This window comes from Vipera ursinii (genome assembly GCF_947247035.1).
Source record: "Vipera ursinii genome assembly, chromosome: 5".
Classification (NCBI taxonomy): Eukaryota; Metazoa; Chordata; class Lepidosauria; order Squamata; family Viperidae; genus Vipera; species Vipera ursinii.
This window is the reverse complement of record NC_139518.1, coordinates 99,429,077-99,451,074: the sequence shown is the minus strand read 5'-3', so window position 1 is coordinate 99,451,074 and position 21,998 is coordinate 99,429,077. Positions and strand designations below refer to the sequence as shown.

The following is a 21,998-nucleotide window of genomic DNA, read 5'->3' as shown; positions in this document are numbered from 1 at the left end:
GCTCACAGACGACTTGGTTTTCGTCTTCCTCCCCCCCCTCCCCCCTCCCAACGCTGTTCTCTTCTTGAAAGGTTAAATGCCTTTTTTGGTCTCTTAGCTTTTAATTAATGTTATATGTGGAAAGGCAGCCTAAGTCTTTGATTGCCTGGATCAACTCTCATAGAGAGCTTTGTGGTTCCTGAACTGTTAATACTACATCATCTGAATAGCATTTCGTATACCATGTCTCTCCTTGAAGTTTGATCCTGATTGTTTATTTATTTATTTATTTTCTTCAGCTCTTGTTGGCTAGGGCTTCCAAGGGCAGTTACAAATAAAAAAGGAGAAAGCCGGACATTTTTGCATTCTATTTTTTTGCTTTTTGAAAAGCTGGCAGGGAGTATCCATTCAGTGTAATTTTTTGCTCTTTCAAATTGGTAAGATGCTCTCAACCTGGGTTTTAAATTCTCTTGAGATTCTAGAAAACATGGTCATTCCAAGTTGCCAAAGGCTTTATCTGCATTTAAAAATATATCACTGCTTCCTTCTTTTTCCTAACCTCTCCTCTCATTGGAAAAGGTGAGATTTTTCTAATCTTTTAGATTTCTAGAGAGATGTTCCCTGAAGACGGGCTCCAGCATGACAAAAACTCTTGTCCCAGTGACCGACCCAGGTTGGATCCAGCAAGATTAGATTTAATTCAACTCTAACCTTCTGAAGAAAGGATATGTTTTAAAAGTTGGATGCTCCTGTCCAGCTGAGCACCAGATGCCACGTACTTCAACAGAAGCTGATTCGATCAACCTGAAGTGATGGACTTACAGGAGAATCAGGGTTGGAGAGAAAGGGACAGGGTGTAAAAGAGACCAAGGCTGTCTAAAGCAGGAAGTTTTTAAGAAAAGATTGGATAACCATTTCTCTGAAATGGTCAGGTGAATGCTGCAACTATACCAATGGAATAACAGAGTTGGAAAGGGACCTTGGAGGTCTTCTAGTCCAACCCCCTCCTCAAGCAGGAGACCCTATACCTTCTGGACACATGGCTGTCCAATCTCTTCTTAAAAACCTCTATTTGTCCTAGTTTGAAAACACAGTTTATCTGATTAGAAAGAGAGAGAGGGGAGACATTGCATCAGCAATTTTTGTGCCCATCAGACAATTTTTTTCCTTTACAGGGGCAGATGCAGTAATTTAAGTAATTATTCTGAATGCTAGAAAACATTCCCTTGATGCATCAGGCAGACTTCATTAGCCAATTTGTTTAGCTCAGTCATCTAAAACATCAGCCCCCTTTGGTTGGAAAAGGCATTCTGGAGTTCCATTCCGTTTCAACAAATCATCCGAGGATGTCATTTCCAATTTTGTGAAAACGTCAGCTTCTAATCAATTCAAAGAAACTCTTAAACTCCGAATAATTACAGCCAGGGTGAAAGCCGGATGTTTGAATGATTTAAAAATTACTAGAAGCAATGCAATTGAATTAGCCAAGTATCGTGGTCTGTGAAAGTAACGAAACCTGGCTGATTGTGACTAAGGTTAGACGTCTGTAGTTCTCTAGGTGGCATGTAGGCTAAAGTAGGACACCCCCCCCCAAAAAAAGGTCATTATCGTAAATTAAATAGGTGTATATTTGCTCTCTTTCATTCTGGAAGACTAACATGAATCACCCAGATGTCTGCCTGAGGTTTAAGAGAAAATTAAATATTTTTGGTTAGGATGGGAAAACGTCGCGGCTTGTTAGATTGGATAACATTACACTTGACCAAAATTAGTAATGTATTCGCTCTTCTCTGTGAGGAAGACGGAGAGATGCCCATCTCATCCCTACCCCCCCCAAAAAAAGACTTTAAGGAGTTTTTAAAAACACTACGTGAGGTAGATCAACAAGTCTACTTTGCTCTGGTCAACCCAAAAGGAAGATTTGCCTTGATCCCACTTGATTAAAAATCGGATGGTGAAGTCTCAAGAACGAGTGGACTAGGTTGGGAAGTTTTGAAAAAATCCTGGATGTCAGTGGTAAACTCTGGGTAACTCAAGAGTTACTTGATATGGAGATGGGCAGCATATAAATTTGATAAATAGTTTTCTTACTGCTTCCGAGAAAAAGGCACTGTCAAGCACAGGAAATCAGGAGTCCGGGTGGTTTAAATAAATACAGGTGTATTGCAAGAATCTCTACAAGAATCTGAGCTACTAATGGCCAAGGCAGACTGGCGGTAGATAAGTCTCAACGGAATTCAAGGTGGGTGGGACTTAGTTGTCTTGTGGGAGGGACTCGAGACTGATGACGTGTTTGACCCCTCCTTCAGGCTCAGCCTGTTCTTCTCCTATAGGCACAGGTGTGTGCATGCAATCACTAAGACTGGCTACCTCTTTGCCAGCATTACTCAATTTCTGTGGCATGTGTGAATAGCCCCACCTCTCTGGACACCCCCAACTTTTACCATTGCCCAGCTGGTAGGGAAACAGCAGTGCAAAGCAAGATTTCTGGGGGGGGGGAAATGGGGCACAAATGATCTCCTATCTCAAGAAAGCTGGGAACAGAAAGATGGAGGATCCACGTTCTGACTTTATTCCTGGTGACTTCACGAATATGTTCTTGTTTCCTTGACAACCGTGCGGACCTCCCGGAGGCCTGCTTTCTTCACAAATCTCTTTCTAAAAACTCCTGAATCTATTCTGCAGCTCAGAAGCTTTCTGCGGGTCTTTGATCTAAGTACGATCCAGGTCTTCTGGGGAATTAACCAAGGTTTTCTAAGGTTTGTTACTAGCTGCGGTGGGGGAAAAAAGCTAACTGAGTCGAATATAAAGTGAGTGAGAGCAGAGTCTTGGGGATAGAAGAAACTTTTAGGCACAGTGGTTCAATGGTTAAAGAGGCCGAGCTTGTCACCTGGAAAAGATGACAGGCGGGGTCTGAGACCCAAGCACTGCGCCATGGGTGAGCTCCTGTTCCTTGCTCCAGCTCCTGCCCACCTAGCGGTTTGAAAACATGCAAATGCGAGCAGATTAATAGGTACCACTTCAGTGGGAAGGTAACAGTGTTCTGTATACTTTTGGCACGCTGGCCATCTGACCCCAGAAATGTCTCCAGACAATGCTGGCTCCCTTGGCCAAGAAACAGAGAAGACTCAGACATGACTGGACTGGGAAACTTTGGATTCTCCACCACAGGAACTTTGAGGGATAAACAAAAATAATAGTTAAAGGTTACTGCATGGAAGACATTGCCTTCATTCGGGAAAAACCTGACTGTTGCACAGCAAGAGGCAGTAAATCTGTTTACAAATGTGTTCCATTTAGTTCTTGAAATCTCAGCCTCCAGGGTCTGTACTGATCACACTGGATGAGCAGAGGGAAGTTTTTCTCCAGCTTCCTTACAGATTTTGGTTTGTGTTTTGTGTGTGAGTTTAAACACGCCTAGCGGAATTTAATACAGAGTTTGATTACTTCACCATCATCCATATATATATATATATTTCATTTTATTCATTTGTACCGCACCTTTATTGTTTTTACAAATAACTCAAGGCAGCAAACACACCCAACACATCTTCCTCTTCCTTATTTCCACACAACTCTGTGAGGTGGGTTGGGTTGAAAGAGTGTGGTTGGCCCAAGGTCACCCAGCTGGCTTCCATGGCTAAGGCGGGACTAGAACTCACCCTCTCCTGTTTTCTAACCTGGCGCCTTAACCAACAGACCAAGCTGATAACCCAACAAATATGCCGTGTTGCTGAACGTCTGTTATTTTTATACAATCTACAGACCAGAGACTGTCCTCCAGAAATTGTGAAGGTTTACAGGCATGATGACCATGAACTCTTTAAAAGATTGTAGACTTTGGACCCAAAGCGGAGAACTCAATAGATGCAGCAGCTTGATTCGTATGATCTTGCTCCCCCACTTTGCTGATTGACTGAAAGAAGAGTTAGAAGGAATGTTCTGGATGCAGAACGGAAGTTAGAAGAAACCAAGCAGTTGGTTTGGAAGCTCTGAAGACCTCAGCTGGACGATGGTGCCCAACTGCCAGGGATACGATGAGGCTGCCTAGACCCTAGATCAGGGGTAGGCAACCTTGGCTCTTTTATGACTTGTGGACTTCAACTCCCAGAATAGCTGGCTCAGGAATTCTAGTAGTTGAAGTCCACGAGTCATGAAAGAGTCAAGGTTGCCGACCCCTGGCCTAGATACTCAACCTTCTTCCCAAAATAGAAGTTCTTCACCAACACACACACACACACACACTTAATCATTGCAACGCTAATTAGCTGCAACACGAGAAGCTGCAAGGTGCGCTGATGAATGTCACCCTGGCTAAAAATACGGTAATGGTGGAATTTCTAAAAAGAACAACCCTGACTGACTCAGCTGTGACATTTGCAACTGAAATGCCCTCTGCAAAAAAAAAGAGGACAGGCATGGAAAGATGGACAGATGCATATATGTAGACACGTTTAGTTGAGTATAAAAATAGCAAGATACTGGAATTGGGGGCTCTTTTTTGGGGGGGATACATCTTAATTCCTACATTTCTCCTGGTTCAGCTTCTTCCATAAGTCCACTCCGGACGTTTACAAAAGGATGCCAAGATTCTCAATAGACAATTGGATCTTTAAAGGACTCTTGACTTAACTCAGAGGATGACACAGCAGCGAAAGGTGTGCGTTCCACATCTTTCCAGCTGCAGTTTATTATATGCCAGTGCAAAGCCACTTAACCTTTGCCTTGAGGAATTTTCCACCAGGCAGGCGGTGTAATTTAGCATGCCAGGGCAAAGAGGCCGGGCAGTTTTTCTCCACTTCCCTTGGAGGAGAGCATTGCGTCCCAATGTTGGGCTTTACACCTGCAAAAAGCATCCTTCAGCTTCTGAAGAGAGCGGCAAAGCAGAAGAAAAATAAAACAAGAACAACACAGTTGTTTCTCTTGATTTTAGAAACGGTGGATGAAGAGGCTTCGAAGATATGTCCTTTGCACCTTCCATGTTTGTGTGTGTGTGTGTGTATAGGCAAGGCAAAATCTCGAGCAGTGCTTTAAGGGCGCTCAAACGCAGCAAGTCACCGTGGGGCCCAGAAATGGACTGTTTTGAAACTGAAGACATTTACAGGAATGAAAAGGAGAGAGAACTATTCCTTAAATGGCCAAAAAAAAAAAAAAAAGCTGCTAGAGCGCTCAGCAAAATCAAAGTATGCCATTATTAAAGTAGGCTGGAAATTCACGAGATGACCACCCCCAAAACTGGCTGGAACTCAATTTTATCTTCATCAAGGTATGACTGTAAAAGGAAAGAATTCCGTGACAAAGTTGGTCCTATTAGCTCATATTAGTCAGGAGGTTTTTCCATCACAAAGCACCAGTCAAAAGAGATGCACCGCAGAGGACCGGCGTACTGTTGCCTAGGCTTTGCACAACACTAAATTCTTTCCGAATACGTTTCTGCAGTTCTTAATTTACGAGCGAGCCAAGAACCACAGAGAGATAGCCAGCTAAAAAAATGAAATAGCGCCAACTTTACACTTTTCCTGCTCAAGAGAGAAATTGTGGGGGAATGGAGGAGAAATCTTTTTCACCCTTCTGAAACCTACTGAATTTCACAACGCGTCCACGTCAAGCTTGTATTTCAAATCCATGGTTTCGTCTCCAGCTGTGGCCTGGTCTAGAGGTGGGATGATTCACACACCCAAACATAAAAATAGCAACTTTTTCCTGCCTGTTTGTCCTTAAAAGCTAGAATTCAGAAGTTAATAATATGGAAGCTCACTTGCTTAACAGGCGTCAACAAATCTGCTTTTTTTTAAATTCATGTTTTATTAGCTTCCTCCTTCTTAAAGTGACTATTTAGAGGAGTCAAAAGGACTTTGCGGCCCTCTGACGTTGCTTTGATCGGTCTTTGATAAGTCCTGGCGGTCCCAAAGGCGCTTTTTCAAAAAGGCAGCTGGGCTTTCCGCTTTTCCTGGAAGATGTTTTGCTTCCAGTCAAAAGAAGCTTCTCCAGTTCCGACTGGGTGGCGGGGGAAGGGAAGGATTCATATTCCCTGTGTTTTTCCCTTGAAGACGTTTCGCTCCTCATCCCAGGAGCTTCTTCAGCTCTGACTTCCCTTCTCCGCCAGTCCGTCAGAACTGAAGAAGCTCCTCGGATGAGCAGCGAAAGGAAATAATGAAATATTCAAAGGGAAGGGAAAATGGAAGGGAGGGAAAGGGAAGGGAAGGGAAGGGAAGGGAAGGGAAGAGGGAAGGAAAGGAAAGGAAAATGGAGGGAAAGGAAAGGAAAGGAAGGGAAGGGAAGGGAAGGGAAGGGAAGGGAAGGGGAAGGGAAGGAAGAGAGAAGGAAAGGAAAGGAAAATGGAGGGAAAGGAAAGGAAAGGAAAGGAAAGGAAAGGAAAGGAAAGGAAAGGAAAGGAAGGGAAGGAAAGGAAAGGAAAGGAAAGGAAAGGAAAGGAAAGGAAAGGAAGGGAAGGGAAGGGAAGGGAAGGAAAGGAAAGGAAAGGAAAGGAAAGGAAAGGAAAGGAAAGGAAAGGAGAATTAAGGAAGGAAAGGAAAGGAAAGGAAAGGAAAGGAAAGGAAAGGAAAGGAAAGGAAAAGAAAAGAAAGGAAAGGAAAGGAGAATTAAGGAAGGAAAGGAAAGGAAAGGAAAGGAAAGGAAAGGAAAGGAAAGGAAAATGGAGATGTGAAATCTGGTTAAAGGAATCTTTGGAGGAAAGCTCGGTTTTTGATGCTAGTGAGCTTGTGGGCATCAAAGAGCTGGACTAGGAATCCGCAGCACACGGAGCAGAAGCAAGCCGAGATTTCCTCCAGCCACCGTCCTATCTTGCAGCAGCAAAAGGCAGCTTTCAAACTCCGAGACGATTGAGCATCACCGTCTTATCATTTGGCCCATACCAAGAGCCTTAACATGCTTAATTATTTTTTTTATTAAACTTATCAGACTATAAAATACAAGCGAAAATAAAGACATTTGGGAAGGAAGGGAAAGAGGAAGGTCAGGGGTAAATGGGGGGGGGATGGGGGGGAGAGAAAAAAAAACAACCATTAACTTCCAAGTATTTTCGGCGCAGCAGAATAAAAGTAAATAACACGACAGCCTCGACGTTTTACTTTTTAGTATATACCAGCCAACGGAACAATCTAATCGGCAAACCCAAGAGTCGAGCAATTTCATTTTGCACTGTCTCAAGCACAAAAGCTAGAAGAGGTTTCCGAGTAGCCACCAAATTGGATGGATTCTTTCCTTTGATTAAAGCAGTTAATTTGGCCCCCTCGGCCAGCCCCGTCCGTTTTTTTCAGCCACTCTTTCCATTTTTTTGCACAGAGAGCATTCTCGCCGCCGTCAACATAGATCACAAAGTTCCAGGTTTTTTATTTCCTTGCTTAAAGGTAAAGGTTCCCCCGCACATGCGTGCTAGTCGTTTCCGACTCTAGGGGCCGGTGCTCATCTCTGTTTCAAAGCCGAAGAGCCAGCGCTTGTCCGAGGATGTCTCCATGGTCATGTGGCCGGCATGACTAGACGCCAAAGGCGCACGGAACGCTGTTACCTCCCCACCGGAGTGGTCCCTATTTTTCTACTTGCATTTTTGCGTGCTTTCGAACTGCTAGGTTGGCAGAAGCTGGGACGGGTAACAGGCGCTCACTCTGTTACGCGGCACTCGGGATTCGACCCGCCAAACTGCCGACCTTCCAATCGACAAGGTCAGCGTCCTAACCCACTGAGGCACCGCGTCCCTATTTCCTTGCTTAGCACTGTGTTATTCGGAGATACGTGGCTACCTCAAATCATTTACACAAGCCGTTGTAATGACGAGTCCCTGAAATAGCGAGATGAGCAGCACACGAATTTAATACACGAATCGAAATTTTTTTTTTAAAAAAAAACAGACCCCACTGTAAGCAACAAATATTCGCACCCTGCCAATTATAGAAATTGACCTTTATTTAACACAATACTTAAGTTTCTTTTATTTTTGCTTTGATATAAAGTGACATTTTTAGTACAGAAAATTTACTGTTGGAACCGTAATGGTTTGTTTCAGTCGTACCGTAGTCCACCTCAAGCCCCTTTCCTTTTAAAAAAGAAAAAAAAAATAGAACTGATGTCCCTCAACTTATAAACAACATTTGCACTCTGCATGTATTATAACCTTTCTACATTTTTTTTCTTCCTTTCTCTGTGGTATTCAGTACTACAAAATAGTATCTGTAAAACAGAAGGTATAATTTCTAACCAAGTGCTGCTTTTGAGTCATTGTGCAAAAAAAAAATCCCTTTTTTAAAAAAATTAATGCAAATAAAAAAAGGAAAAAAAAATCTCAAAACTGGAAGGCAAGCGCACGGAACAAAAATCTATCTAATGAAATGTTAGGAACATGTTAGCCGCAAATGCAGCTCTAAACAAAACTTTTAGCAATCAAGGTACGGCGCCTACAAAACACGACATGCAATTGTTTTACAAAGGAAAAATATAATAAAATGACGGTCGGGGGGGGAGAGAAGAAAAGTCCTAATTTTTTTTTAAAAAAAAATAAAAATAAAAAAGCAAGAGAAGGAGGGGGAAGCAATATACAGTAGAGATCGATACAGGCAAGAAATACAAATCCTAACAAATTAAAAAACAAAAGCGTACACCATGTTGTTGTTTTATTTTTCCAACAGTGGTAAAACTTAACAGTTATAGATCCACCCTAGAAGCTCTCAGGTCCTTTAAAACTGAACTTGCTTCTAATTAAATAAAAATCCCTATGGCTATTTTACTCCAAGGACCAACTTTCACCAATGTTGTGTAAACTACCTACACAGGGTTAACATAAACAGCCTAGGCCAGGGGTAGGCAAGCTCGGCTCTTTTATGACTGGTGGACTTCAACTCCCAGAATTCCTGAGTCAGCCATGCTGAGGAGAAAGGGAGAGGTTTCCAAGCTGAGCCATGTTGGCTCAGGAATTCTGGGAGTTGAAGTCCAGGAGTCATCAAGGGAGCCATAGTTCCCTCACGCTGGCTCAGGAATTCTGGGAGTTGAAGTTCACAATATCATCAAGGGAGCCATAGTTCCCTCACGCTGGCTCAGGAATTCTGGGAGTTGAAGTCCACAAGTCATAAAAGAGCCTACCCCTGGCCTAGGCCTAATTTATAAGCCCTTTTTTTGATTTATGGTTTGACGCAAAGTCCAAAACCAATTCTTAAGAGACAAAGGAGTACACAGCGTGAGATTTAAATACCAAAAAATTCATGCATAAAATAAATCAGTAACTTTGGACAAAGAACACTGGACACACACACACACACACACACACAGAGTGGCCTGACCCATGGGGGTCTCTTTTTCCCCCCATCAAGTACCTATAGAGAAAGCCCATTCCTCAAAATTCATGCATGCAATCCTGGCCGAAAATGGCGGCACACTTCCAGAAAAAAGAGAGTTCCTTCTCACACCGTTGTCAAGGGGTGTGTGTGTGTGTTGGGGGGGCAGCTCAAAAAAGAAAAAAAACACGATTGCTTGTTGTTGTAGTTTAAAAAAAAATTCAAGTAAACACAAACCCAAAATATTGGGGAGCAGGGCAAAGGTTTTGTAAACGTTAACCTAAAGGATTTTTTTTCCTTCTTCTTCTTCTTCTTGCAGCATCGCAAAGTTTTGTTTTTTGCTTTGTTTTTTTCTGAAAAAAAGAACTGGATTTGATCATCCGTGGCGAGAAAAACATCGAAAGAATTCTGCTGTCGGCAACGGATCGCTGCCTTCCGAACACGGGTTGCAGATAACGTTGCGCGAGATGCTTTCCAACCTACCACACAGATACCCCCGTCGGCTGTTCGCGTAGGATCTGTTGCCGTCACAGTATTTCTTTTTTTTTCTTCACAGCGTCCATCTATTGGGGGCCAGCAGGAATCCACAAGACTTTGTTCTGCTCTTGATCCACCGTGGTCATGATTTGAGTGCAAATAGCCGGAAGTGGTCCTCCTTGGACAATGCCTGGGGAAAGAATAGAATAGAATAGAATAGAATAGAATAGAATAGAATAGAATAGAATAGAATAGAATATATGGAATGGAATGGAATGGAATGGAATGGAATGGAATGGAATGGAATACAATAAGGAAATTAGAATAGAATAGGATAGGATAGGATAGGATAGGATAGATATATGGAATAAGGATAGAACAGAATAGAACAGAATAGAACAGAACAGAACAGAACAGAACAGAATAGAATAGAATAGAATAGAATAGAATAGAATAGAATAGAATAGAATAGAATAGAATAGAATAGAGAATTATGGGAATAGAATAGAATAGAATAGAATAGAATAGAATAGAATAGAATAGAATAGAATAGAATAGAATAGAACAGAACAGAATAGAATAGAAAATATGGAATGGAATGGAATGGAACGGAACGGAACAGAAGAGGAGAGGAGAGGAGAGGAGAGGAGAGGAGAGGAGAGAAGAGAAGAGAAGAGAAGAGAAGAGAAGAGAAGAGAAGAGAAGAGAAGAAGAGAAAATATGGAATAGAATAGAATAGAATAGAATAGAATAGAATAGAATAGAATAGAATAGAATAGAATAGAATAGAATAGAATAGAAAATATGGAATGGAATAGAATAGAAAATATGGAATGGAATGGAATGGAATGGAATAGAACAGAACAGAACAGAACAGAACAGAACAGAACAGAATAGAATAATCAATCGGTAAACTACCTATACAGAAGCAGCACTCAAAGCTGCTGTCCACTCCCTTGAAAAGAACAAATCAGCTAAAATCGGATGGGGCAAGAGTGTCTTATGCAACACTTTAATTCCGTGTATCTGAGTGTTTAACACAGCATCATATTCTCAGCACCTCATCAGCACCCTCCTGTAACAGCCACCCTGACTCCTGGGTTTTTAATAGAACATTTCCTAAGCGTCCCTCCGCGACCTTATTTTCAAAGTCCTCCGAATGGCTTAATTAGCTCTCCCAGAGATCAAAACACGGCAGGAGAAAAAAAATAGGCAGGCAAATTAAATGGGAAAAAGAGATAAATTGTGGATGGCCAAATTTAAATAAATAATGAGCAGAAGCAAAATAAAAACAATTATTATTATTGTCCTTGTTATTATTATTATCATTATTATTATCATCGTTATCGTTGTTGTTGTAGCGGCATGACAAAGTAGCAGGTGGTGCATTGGAAGATCTGCAAGAAATAACATTTGCTTGCAAGCAAGAACTGGTGGGATCATGTATTTTTTTAATTATTATTATTTTAATTCCATTTATATCCCGCCCTTCTCCGAAGACTCAGGGCGGCTTACAAGCTTAGCAGTAGCCTTCATTCTATGTATAAGCCTGCTTATGAGGGCTTTCACACACACACCCCAAGCGGCATTATTACAAAGTCAGCTTAATTGCCCCCAACAATCTGGGTCCTCATTTTACCTACCTGGGAAGGATGGAAGGCTGAGTCAACCTTGAGCCTGGTGGGACTCGAACCTGCACTAATGGCAGGCAGCTGGTGTTCCTTAAGGAGGCATTAGCCCACTGCTCCACCAAGGCTCTTATTAAAACAGAGAAAGTCATAGACAATGAAGAAGTTAAATTGCTCTGGGACTTCAGAATTCAAACAGACAAAGCACCTGCCACATAACACCCTGGGCTTAACAACTGTCACTAAGAAAGACAAAAATGTCTGGATAGTGGATGTGGCAGTGCCTGGGGACAGCAGAAGAGAGGAGAATTGGAGAAGATGACAAAACACTGTAAAAAGACCTACAAATAGAAACAGAATGACTGTGGCAAAAAAAAATATATAGCAAAGGTAGTAGCAAGAAGAAAAAAAACGCGCCTTGGGTGCAACCCCAAAACGACTGGAGCACCCCTTGAACACCATCATCGGCATTGACAAATTCGCCATCAGTCAATTGCAAAAGGCAGCCTTACTAGGAACTGCTTCCATCCTGCGACGAGATCTGTGATGCCGTCAAACATCCACATCTGCCTATCCCGGGGTCCTCGGTAAGGACTCGAGAGGTAGACAAAAATGGCAAACTCAGTCCGAGCATTTGGCTGACTGTGCGATGAATAGCAACAACCAAATTCCACGATGAAGACCCCCTCTTTTTTTTTTTCCCCCTCTTCTCACTGGGCTCTCTTCCTGGGAGCTTATTTTGAGCAACCGCGAGCGACAAAATTTGCACATTAAATTTAAATAGGGTTAGAAGGATGCGGTTACAGAAAAAAAAAAAGCCCTCAGTTTAGCAAGGGAGGAAGGGAGAAATAAACAGTGTATGTTTTGCTTCTCATCTAGGAAGCTTCATCAGTGGTGGCTGGATGTTGGGGTGTGTCTGTGTGTGTGTGCCAATGGAAGGATTGAATTTCTTTGCAGTCACCTGGTCATTAGTATTCTCTCTGAGAGTCATTTTTTTTCCTGTGCCCTCGGGGGTCACCTGAATCAGAGCGCAAACAGGGGTTTAAACTTTCTTGGGACTGCTGAATGACCGCGTTGTTGAGGAGGGCTATCCAAAATGTGCACTTCGCTATCCTCATTTTAAAAAAAAAAATAAAAATAAAATCCACCTTTCAGACAACTATGACCTGGGCGACTGAGAATCTCCATCGACATGAATACCCAAAGCTTCAAGAGGGGAGAGAGAAGTGGTTGGTCTGCTGCTGATGTCATTGTAAATTAATAATAATAATAATAATAATAATAATAATAATAATAATAATAATAATAATAATAATAATAAAGTTGGAAGGGACCTTGGAGGTCATCTAGTCCAACCCCCTGCTCAGGGAGGAAACCTTATGCCATTTCAGGCAAATGGCTGTCCAGTCTCTTCTTAAAAACCTCCAGTGTTGGAGCATTCGCAACTTCTGGAGGCAGGTGGTTGCACTGGTTAATTGTTCTCATTGTCAGGAAATTTCTCCTTAGTTCCAGGTTGCTTCTCTCCTTGACTAGTTTCCATCTGTTGCTTCTTGTCCTGCCTTCGGGTGCTTTGGAGAATAGCTTGACTCCCTCTTCTTTGGGGCAGCCCCTGAGATGTTGTAAGACTGCTATCATGTCAATTTTCAAAGGGGAGCGATGAAGTGGGTTGGGGGAGGGGGCAGCTGCCTGAAAAGCCTCCAGTTCCCACCACCAAGGGGGAGGAGGAAATCCTGCTTCGTTTGGTAGCATCTGTTTTCTTAAATACCAACCTGTGAAATACTTGCTGTATTCCTGTTCTATCTTCTGAGCCGTCTCAAATTGTTCTTTGGAATGTTTCTGTGTCACCTTGTCTTTCAAGAAGACGGGATCCTTTTGCTCCCTGGAAGACACAAATAGATGTACATATCCATCTCTATCTTATTAAATGCTCGGATTTCTTCCGGGGGGATCCAGGAAAGACCAAAGGGATTTAATAGCAAAAGCTGACATGAGGATGTGAGAGCAGAGCGCCATCTAGTGACCACGGAAGGAACAGCAAGGCTTTCATCAATCACAATCTCCAAAGCAGTATCTGCTCTCAATAGAGAATAGAACAGAACAGAACAGAACAGAACAGAACAGAATAGAACAGAATAGAATAGATGCAGAATAGAATAGAATAGAATAGAACAGAACAGAATAGATGCAGAATAGTAGAATATAATAGATGCAGAATAGTAGAATATAATAGATGCAGAATAGAATAGAATAAATGCAGAAGAGTAGAATAGAATAGATGCAGAATAGAATAGAATAGAATAGAATAGATGCAGAATAGTAGAATAGAATAGAATAGAATAGAATAGAATAGAATAGAATAGAATAGAATAGAATAGAATAGAATAGGAGCCAGAATTCTCCAACCCCTAGGAACAGCAATAGCCCACAAAGCCACAGCCACACTCCACCAAGAATTATCCACAACCAAAGGTAAGCTATGGAAGGAGGCAAGAAACAAGGCAATCTACAAAATCAACTGCAGCCATTGCAAAACCAATTCTACGTGGGAGAAAAATCACGTCAATTCAAAACCAGGATCCACGAACACTGGCTGGCAGTCAAACGCCACAATGCCAAATCCGCAATCTCTGCCAGTACCGACACCAAACAGCACCACTTTGCTTGGAGCAACACAAAAACCCCCCGCCACGCTGCCACCCACCAGGCTCCTGAGTTCATCGAAGCCTGGCACTCCACCAGCAATTCCATCAACAGACAAATTGACCCACAAATAGCCTGCGAATCCCTCAGAATCCAAATCAACCACGCAACCAACCCACGCAAGACCCCTTTCCCCCAACCAGCAGTTCACCTCCCAATGGCCCTGGTTTGATGTAACCTCCCCATCACAAGTCTCTCACTGATGACCCCTGACTCATCACAAGACCCATCACAGACCCTCACTTGACACAACCACACCTGAACCTGTTATAAACAGAAGAACACTGACATCCCTTCAACTCCGGTGAAGATGTTACCTATCCTGGTAATGAAACGTTCGGAAACCAACCCACAAGCTCGGAGAACACCCTCATTCTCCACCCGAGCTACAGCCATTCGCCAGTTTTGCATACACTTAAATCTTTGCCCCAAATCTAGCTTGCTTCGACACACTCCGCCAGGATTTTGCTAGCTTCTGTGCCTTAGCAGCACTGCAGCTCCGCAAAGAATGGAAAAGGCCAGTTTGCTGGAACTTAATTCATCCTGGTTTGCAGTTCCTGGGCTGAAGCCCGTTTCTCCCTTAGGTGTATTACACAACATGAATCATGGACACCAGAGACGGAGCACTGTTGAGGAGTGATCTTTGCACTCCCCCACCAAGGCTGACTCACCCTTTCAGGTACATTTTCTCCCTTGTCATAGCTTGACAATGGAATGGGAGGCAAAGGTGGGAAGGATGGTATCTAGGCAACCGAGGTGTCTTTCAGTGCCTGCAGAACCAAGGTCGCTAACCAGGTGCTTGATGGAGAAGTGGACTGTTTCCATAACAAAAAGAAATAATACTATTGGACAAAGTGAACACCCAGTGGGTGGGGACAAGGGAATCTCTTGTTTAACTAAGCAAGCCTTGGAGCGGGAAAACCAGAGCTGGTTTTGCTTCTTCTGTGCCAATGTAGATTTTCAGTAAAGTATTATCACTCTTGGTAAAATCATGTCCCAAGACTTTCTTTTTCTGGAAATGCCAACCGGACAGTTGACATTAAACCAGCTCTGGACACATGGAATTGACCGGCTCACTGCCTTCTAAGCATTTTGAGGTTGATGTCAAAAAGGATGGCCGTGGATCAGCTTGAAGGTCTTTCAGAAGGACTAAGAACTGGCAATATTTGCCACTGGAAGCGTTCTCTTTTACTATCATTTCACATAGCCACACTCTTTTTCGTTCACCTCTTATAAATGCTAAAGCAATGGCGCTTTTGGCTGGATTTCTCCTTCCTCCTTTTTAAACTCTTTCATGGATGGGAGAAGACCCAAGAAATTTCCATGGCTGTAGTCTTGCCTGAGAATTTGCAAAAATGTCTCCCCAAAGACAACAGCAAGCCACTTACACGTTGTGCTCCAAGCTCCCACATGGATACACCCATGCAGTTGGACAAAGTCAAGGTCAACACTAGGAAGACCCTTATTCTTTATGGGCAATGCTTTATCTGAACTAGGTTCATGTCGAGAGTTACATGTCCAAATGGGCACCTGAAATGTCTCCCATTCTGGCAAAGGTTTGTGACTGATTAGGCACGCTTCTTATTACATGGTGTAGACAACGAACACGAAAGCTCAGCTTAATTCAGTTGGCTTCCAGTGCAGCTTAACAGAGGGGATTGTTAGGAACAACCCCACACACTGCACATGAATGCAAACCTTGCTTTTTTTAAAAAAAATTCAGGATTGGTGAGGAGAAGCAGAAAGATACTCCTGTCCCGTCCAAACTCTATGACTCCACACTTCACACTTACTTGATCTGCTTGGCATTTTTGTAGCGAACAAAGATGACTATTGGGTAGATGTGAATGCTGTGCAGTCGCTCAATGGCATGAGGTGCAATGTCCAAGAGACAGTGACAGTCCTAAGGAAGGAAGGAAGACAGGCCTCTGGTTGGTTGTTCAAAACACTATGACGATGCTCATTCAACAATTCTTAACAAAGAATCCTGCAAGGCTGACCACTATAATTAGCCCTATATTGTAGCAAAAGGTTGACTCAACAGGACCTTGCCTCTTGGTCTAAGCAAATCCTAAACCAAGCTATCTACCTCTACCTCTCCTCTCCCCCTTTCCTTCTCCCTCTCCTTTCTCTGTCCTCTCCCCTCCCCTCCCCTCCTCTCTCTCCCTTCCTCTCCCTCTCCTCTGCTCTCTTCTTTGCTTTCCTACTCCTGGATCCTAGAACTTAACCTAAAGAGACAGATTTACCAATAACCTAAGTTGTGATTGGACCACATCTGAACTGATGTAGCCATTCCATCAAGATAGAACACGAAACACAGAATGAAAGAGTTGCAAGGGACCTTGGAAGTCCTCTAGTTCAACCCTCTGCTCAAGCAGGAAACCCCGTTATCATTTCGGAAAAGATGGCTGTCCAGCCTTTTCTTGAGCCGTGGTAGCACAGTGGTTAGAATGCGGTACTGCCGGCTATTTCTGCTGCCTGCCGGCTGCCTGCAGTTCAGCAGTTCGATTCTCGCCGGCTCAAGGTTGACTCAGCCTTCCATCCTTCTGAGGTTGGTAAAATGAGGACCCCGATTGTTGGGGGCAATTTGCTGACTCTGTAAACTGCTTAGAGAGGGTTGTAAAGCACTGTGAAGCGGTATATAAGTCTAAGTGCTATTGCTAAGTTGGAAGGAAGGAAGGAAGGAAGGAAGGAAAGAAGGAAGGAAGGAAGGAAGGAAGGAAGGAAGGAAGGAAGGAAGGAAAGGAGGGAGGGCGGGCCATGGTAACGCAGTGGTTAGAATACAATATTGCAGGCCAATTCTGCCAACTGCCAGCAGTTTGATCCTGACCAGCTCCAGGTTAACTCAGCCTTCCATCCTTCCAAGGTCGGTAAAATGAGGATTATTGGGGGCAACAGGCTGACTCTGTGAATTACTTAGAGAGGGCTCCAAAGCATCATGAAGCAGTCTGTAAGTCTAAGTGCTATTGCTATTGAATTCTTGAAGATGTTTACCTCTCTTATTTTGTTTTGCTCACATTGCCTATTTATTACAAGTGGTTTTTCTTTAAAAAAAATTCTGAGTTTTGATTCATGTAGAAGTCATCGGCTTGGCTTCTGGGCCTCTACATTGCTCTAAGAATAGAAATGAATCTATCGGTACCACACAGAGCTCAAGTATCCTCTGGTTAGGGCTGTTTCTAGTTGAAACATGTTGTGCAAGCAAAAGTCAACGACCACATCAATGGTTTGTTTTCACAGACTGAAGCCGCAATTCTCCGGTGGTTAGCACAATTAGAGAACGAAAATGCACGGGCTGCGGTTTCCTGCCTTGTGCCTTGCCCAAGTCTATAACTATTTTTACAGATGCGAAGTCAACAAGTTCTAAAATAAGGAAGGAGAATGAATCAGCCAAGAAGGGATCAAATATACCATTGTTCCTCGGTTCCCCTGCAAGACTAGTTGATTCTGGCTTGTTCAAGAAACCATGATTAAAACCAGCGGAGCTTTAGTCCAATGGGTTTGTTTTTAAACACCGGCATTTTGATACAGCTGAGAAGGAACTGCTTTTGTCGGAGTTCTAGAAGCTTCCGATCCTATCCTATTTCAAAACGTTTGGGACAATTTTTCCAGTCTCTTATTCGAGAAGCCCACAGGGTGTTAAACCCCCTGAAACATCTACAATTGTGTTCCTTTTTTTTTTTCCTATCAAGAGGATAAGACTTGAAAGAAAAGCACCTTCTCGGTTATCTCCTTTATTGAAGCAACGGTTGTCACGTCGAAATGTCCACTCCTGCGTTTATAATCTATGAACAGACAGTCTTTCACGCCCCGTTCAATGGCTTGTTGCGAAGCTTTCATCACCTCTGTTTCGAAAACAAAAAACAAACAACCGTTTGTTCAGTTTTAGCCAAAACATGTTGATCTCACAGAAACACACGGGGCTTTTTTTTCCCTAACCCAGGTTTCACCATACATTAAGTTACAGAAGACAGATTCAAGCTTATACACAAGAATCTGATCAACTAACGTTCAGCACTAAATTGCTGCACGGCGGAATTCAATAAGAACTTGGATTGTTTGTGGCAACGTCAAGACTCCATGCTTCTGACACATTTAACTCCGCCCGCCAGCTCTGCCTGCTCTTCTCCTACATCATCTTTCTTAGGAGAGACTCTCCCAAGCAATGGACTTACCGAGAGGACATCTGCAAAATTTCCCTGGTGATTCTTTGACCAACATATCTTTCACGGCATCAAGTAGCGGCCCAAGGACAAGCAGAGGTCTCGGAGATGTGCAGTCTACCTTTTGGACTCGCTGATACGCCAGGCTTACAGCATCTGCAAAGAAAGAAAGCACTGCTTGCGTGTTGTCTTGTGTTCCTCCTGGTCATGTCATACACAAAAGGACCACAACAGGAAAAACAACAACTCGTTCTGTCTGAGATCCGCTTCCCAGAAGGTAGTCACAAGTCTGTTTTGTGCCAAGCCTGGGCCAGGTGCCCAATCCATCCACTTTTCTACCCTCTCAGGAAGAAACACAGCAAAAGAAACACACACAGAGACACAAATGGCTACCAGGAAATCAATGGAGAGGGATGGGCTGCACCTCACAAGACCGGGGAAAATATATTCGGAAAATGACTGGCTCAGCTCATTAGAAGGGTTTTAAGCTTAAAAAGAGGGGTGGGTGGGTAGCCAAACTTTAAGACTTAAATTCCAAGCACAAAACCCAAGACAACCAACCAAACGAGACAGAAAGTGATGGGATGGAAGAAAAACTCAAATGTAGGAGACATAGGAAGCATAACTTGGGTCAACCACAAAAAAGACGCAAAGGCCTACACACAACAAATGCTCATAGTTTAGGGAACAAACAGGCTGAACGTGAAGTACTAATACATGAATGTAATTATTATATAGTTCAAATTACCAAAACGTGGTGGGAAGAAGGACCTTCTCTTTCAAAGGTACTGTGCGTTGTCCTTCTAATTTGCCAAGTGCACAAAGGAAGCAGACCGGAAGTTGTGTTTATGTGTTGACTGATCTCTCTTGAAGAACATCATGGAACCACAAACCGTGAAGACTTAGCCTTCGTCTTATTGGCAGCATTTGCTATAAACCCAGTGACTAGGAAGTCTGACATCAATAACCTGGTCTGACCTCCGAGCTTGGCAATTTGGTTGCAAACGTTTCGACACCATTTGAGGTGACATCGTCAGCGCGTTTTGCATTGTGCTCATCTGTCAAAGCACTGGCCTTTAAATACCTTTTTAGCACCTGAATAAACAACACAGATGCTTAACACCAAAGACTGTGGCCCAGCAACAACAACCAGCCAATCAAGCAGTCCGAAATCAGACCAGAAATATATAAACAAATAACATTCGTACCAATTTGCATCACCTAAAAAGGTATTTAAAGGCCAGTGCTCTGACAGACGAGCACAATTCAAAGCGCACTGACGATGTCCCACCGAATGGTGATGAAACGTTTGGAACCAAATTGCCAAGCTTGGAGATCAACCCAACAGCCCAACTACCAACCTGGGCTACTAATACTCAAACAAATTTCAATCAGTAACCTGGTTACAAAACATCAAGAAAAATTAAGACTACCATGGAGACTCAAGCTACTGTCCTATTTTGAATCCAAAGCACACTAGTGTTGGTGTCATCTTTCCACTACAGCCCTGCTCGGTCTGGAACGAGAGCAAAGCGTCCCTTTCAAACTTTGCTACACGCCGTGTATTCTTAACACGAAACAAAACTCTCGTATCATCTTACTTCGCCTGATTCCCTTCTCTCTCCTCCTTCTGCATCTGCAATCCGCAGAATCTGAGCAGAGAAATCTCTTTCGGCATTTGCAAGAACCGGAGATTAAAAGCAACCATCAGGCGAGGCCAAATGCCTTGCGGAAGTGAAACGAATCCTGTTATTTCTAAGGCACCAAGTACTTTCTTTGCTAAGGCAAATTTAAGCTGTTTCGCAGAGACTACGGCATACAGAAGCAACTGAACGTGTTAGGAAAAGTGCAAAAAGTAAGATCGCTTGTAGGAAAGTTACTAGGATAAAGGGTTATGGCCTACACAAATCTGTTATTTAAAAAATAATAATTTCTTTTTTAAGGCTGAAATTCGGTTATGGACCCCTAACTGGACAGATTAAAAAGCCCCTCCAGAACTCTAGCTATGCCTTTTCGATTGTGCAGCCTCCTTCTGCGTTTGCAGCGCACAAAGCTTGAGTAGACAAGTCCTACGGATGGTTCTGCCCTGTTTTAATTGAATGCAGTGGTCACTTGCCATCCAGGAACGGAATGGAGTCATTGCTGATGGTGTCGAGGGCCAGCAAATCTTTGCCGTCTTTGGACCCGCTGCGCTTGTGTTTGTGCTTCCTTCTGAAGAAGGACCTGCGAGCCGCAGCCGACGAGGTCTTTGAGGAGCTGCTCTCGTCTTTGGCCTCGGACATGCTGTGTCTCCGGTAGAATTCCTGTTCCATTCTGCAAGGAAACGGTTGGGGAAGAGTCAGGCAGTTGGTGGAAGAAAGGCCAGCCAGAGAATTCCTCAAGAAAAGAGTTGGTTGTAAGAAAAAGGTAGTCCCTGGCTTACGGCCACAACAGAGCGCAAAGTGGGACATTTGTTAAGTGAAGTTTGCCCCATTTCATGACCTTCCTTGGCCACATTTTCTTCATTCAATCAATGCGGTTGTTAAGTTAGTAACGTGGGTGTGAAGTCAATCAGGCCTCCCCATTGATGCTGCTTGTCAGGAGGTCACAAAGGTTGACCACATGACCCCGGGACACTGCATAACCACCATAAATATGGACCAGTTCTCAAGTTTCCGAATGTTGATCCAACTCCATGCCTTAAAACAGGGGTCCCCAACCTATGAGCCACGCCCTGGGACTGGGCCACAGGCTCTTGGCCAGCGGGCCCCAGAAATGGCTGGCCGGTCCGTGCACACATGGGCGTGCATCCCCTCCAGTCCCATTTGCATATGTGCACGGGTGCGAATGGGGCCGCTAGCCACCGTAGGGGGTACGTTCACTCATGTGCACAGCACCAGCTCATGCTGCATGCACCAATGGGGCCTCTAGTGCCCCATTGTGCATGGTCCATTTGTGTGCGTGCACCAGTTTGGAGGCTGCTCTCCTTCCCTCCGAGCTTGGAAAGGTTGAAGACCTCTGCCTTAAAAGACTTGGGGGGGGGGAGGAAGCCCCCTATTTTCTTTTCCCAGGTTCCTCTCGAATGGGGACACTGCAACCGTCGTAAATACGAATCTTTTCCCAATGTTGATCACGTGACCCTGGGAATGCTGCAAGGGTCATCAGTGTGAAAAATGGTCGTAAGGCACTTTTTTTCCCAGCGCTGTTGTAACTTCAAACGGTCGCTAAATGGAGTGTCAAGGATTCCATTTGTAAACCGGTCCACCACTCGCACCAACTCCCGGATGCCTTTTTTATGTGACTTTTAAAATTATATTCTGCTGGAATCTCTGAGGGCTTTAGAAGGGTGAAGATTAGGAACGCGGGCCCAGGTTATAGGAGATATACGACAGTCTAATGGGGTATAGATTTTTTCTGACTGGCAAGCTATTAAAATGCCAAAATAAGGAGGTTTTTTTTTTTGCTTTGCTGCCACGATGAGCTGTTCCCAGGAAGACCTCGTGTCTTGTCTCCTCTTGAATGCCATCGATGGCTTGAATTGGTCTTTTGAGTGTAAGTAGCTGTTTTAAGAATTGCTTTATTGCCCTATCCAGTCTCGCTTCTGTACTCTTTGTATGCCCAGTTATGGGCTTTCTTGACTTCTACGCAATCCTCATCAAACCATGGTTTGGAGGCGGTACAGGACCTCTTAGCAGAGAAATTTCGGTCACGTGCTAATCGTGGTTGTAGCTCATAAACTAAACTTTTATATAGTTCTGATAAGTCTTCGAGTCGGGTTGGCCGATATA

At 43.5% G+C, this 21,998-nt stretch overlaps 1 protein-coding gene across 1 annotated transcript in view; it reads right to left on the bottom strand.

Annotated features, from left to right (window-relative positions):
* Positions 1–9,746: 9,746 nt before the first annotated feature.
* Positions 9,747–21,998, bottom strand: part of DLG5 (discs large MAGUK scaffold protein 5) — a gene marked incomplete at its 5' end in the record, with an annotated part of 75,555 nt that continues 63,303 nt past the window's right edge. Inside the window, 6 exon segments of the mRNA XM_083363342.1 lie at positions 9,747–9,930; positions 13,138–13,247; positions 15,862–15,971; positions 17,786–17,913; positions 18,244–18,387; positions 20,348–20,544. Coding sequence (XP_083219468.1) covers positions 9,827–9,930; positions 13,138–13,247; positions 15,862–15,971; positions 17,786–17,913; positions 18,244–18,387; positions 20,348–20,544 — 793 coding nt within the window. The 3' untranslated portion in view covers positions 9,747–9,826.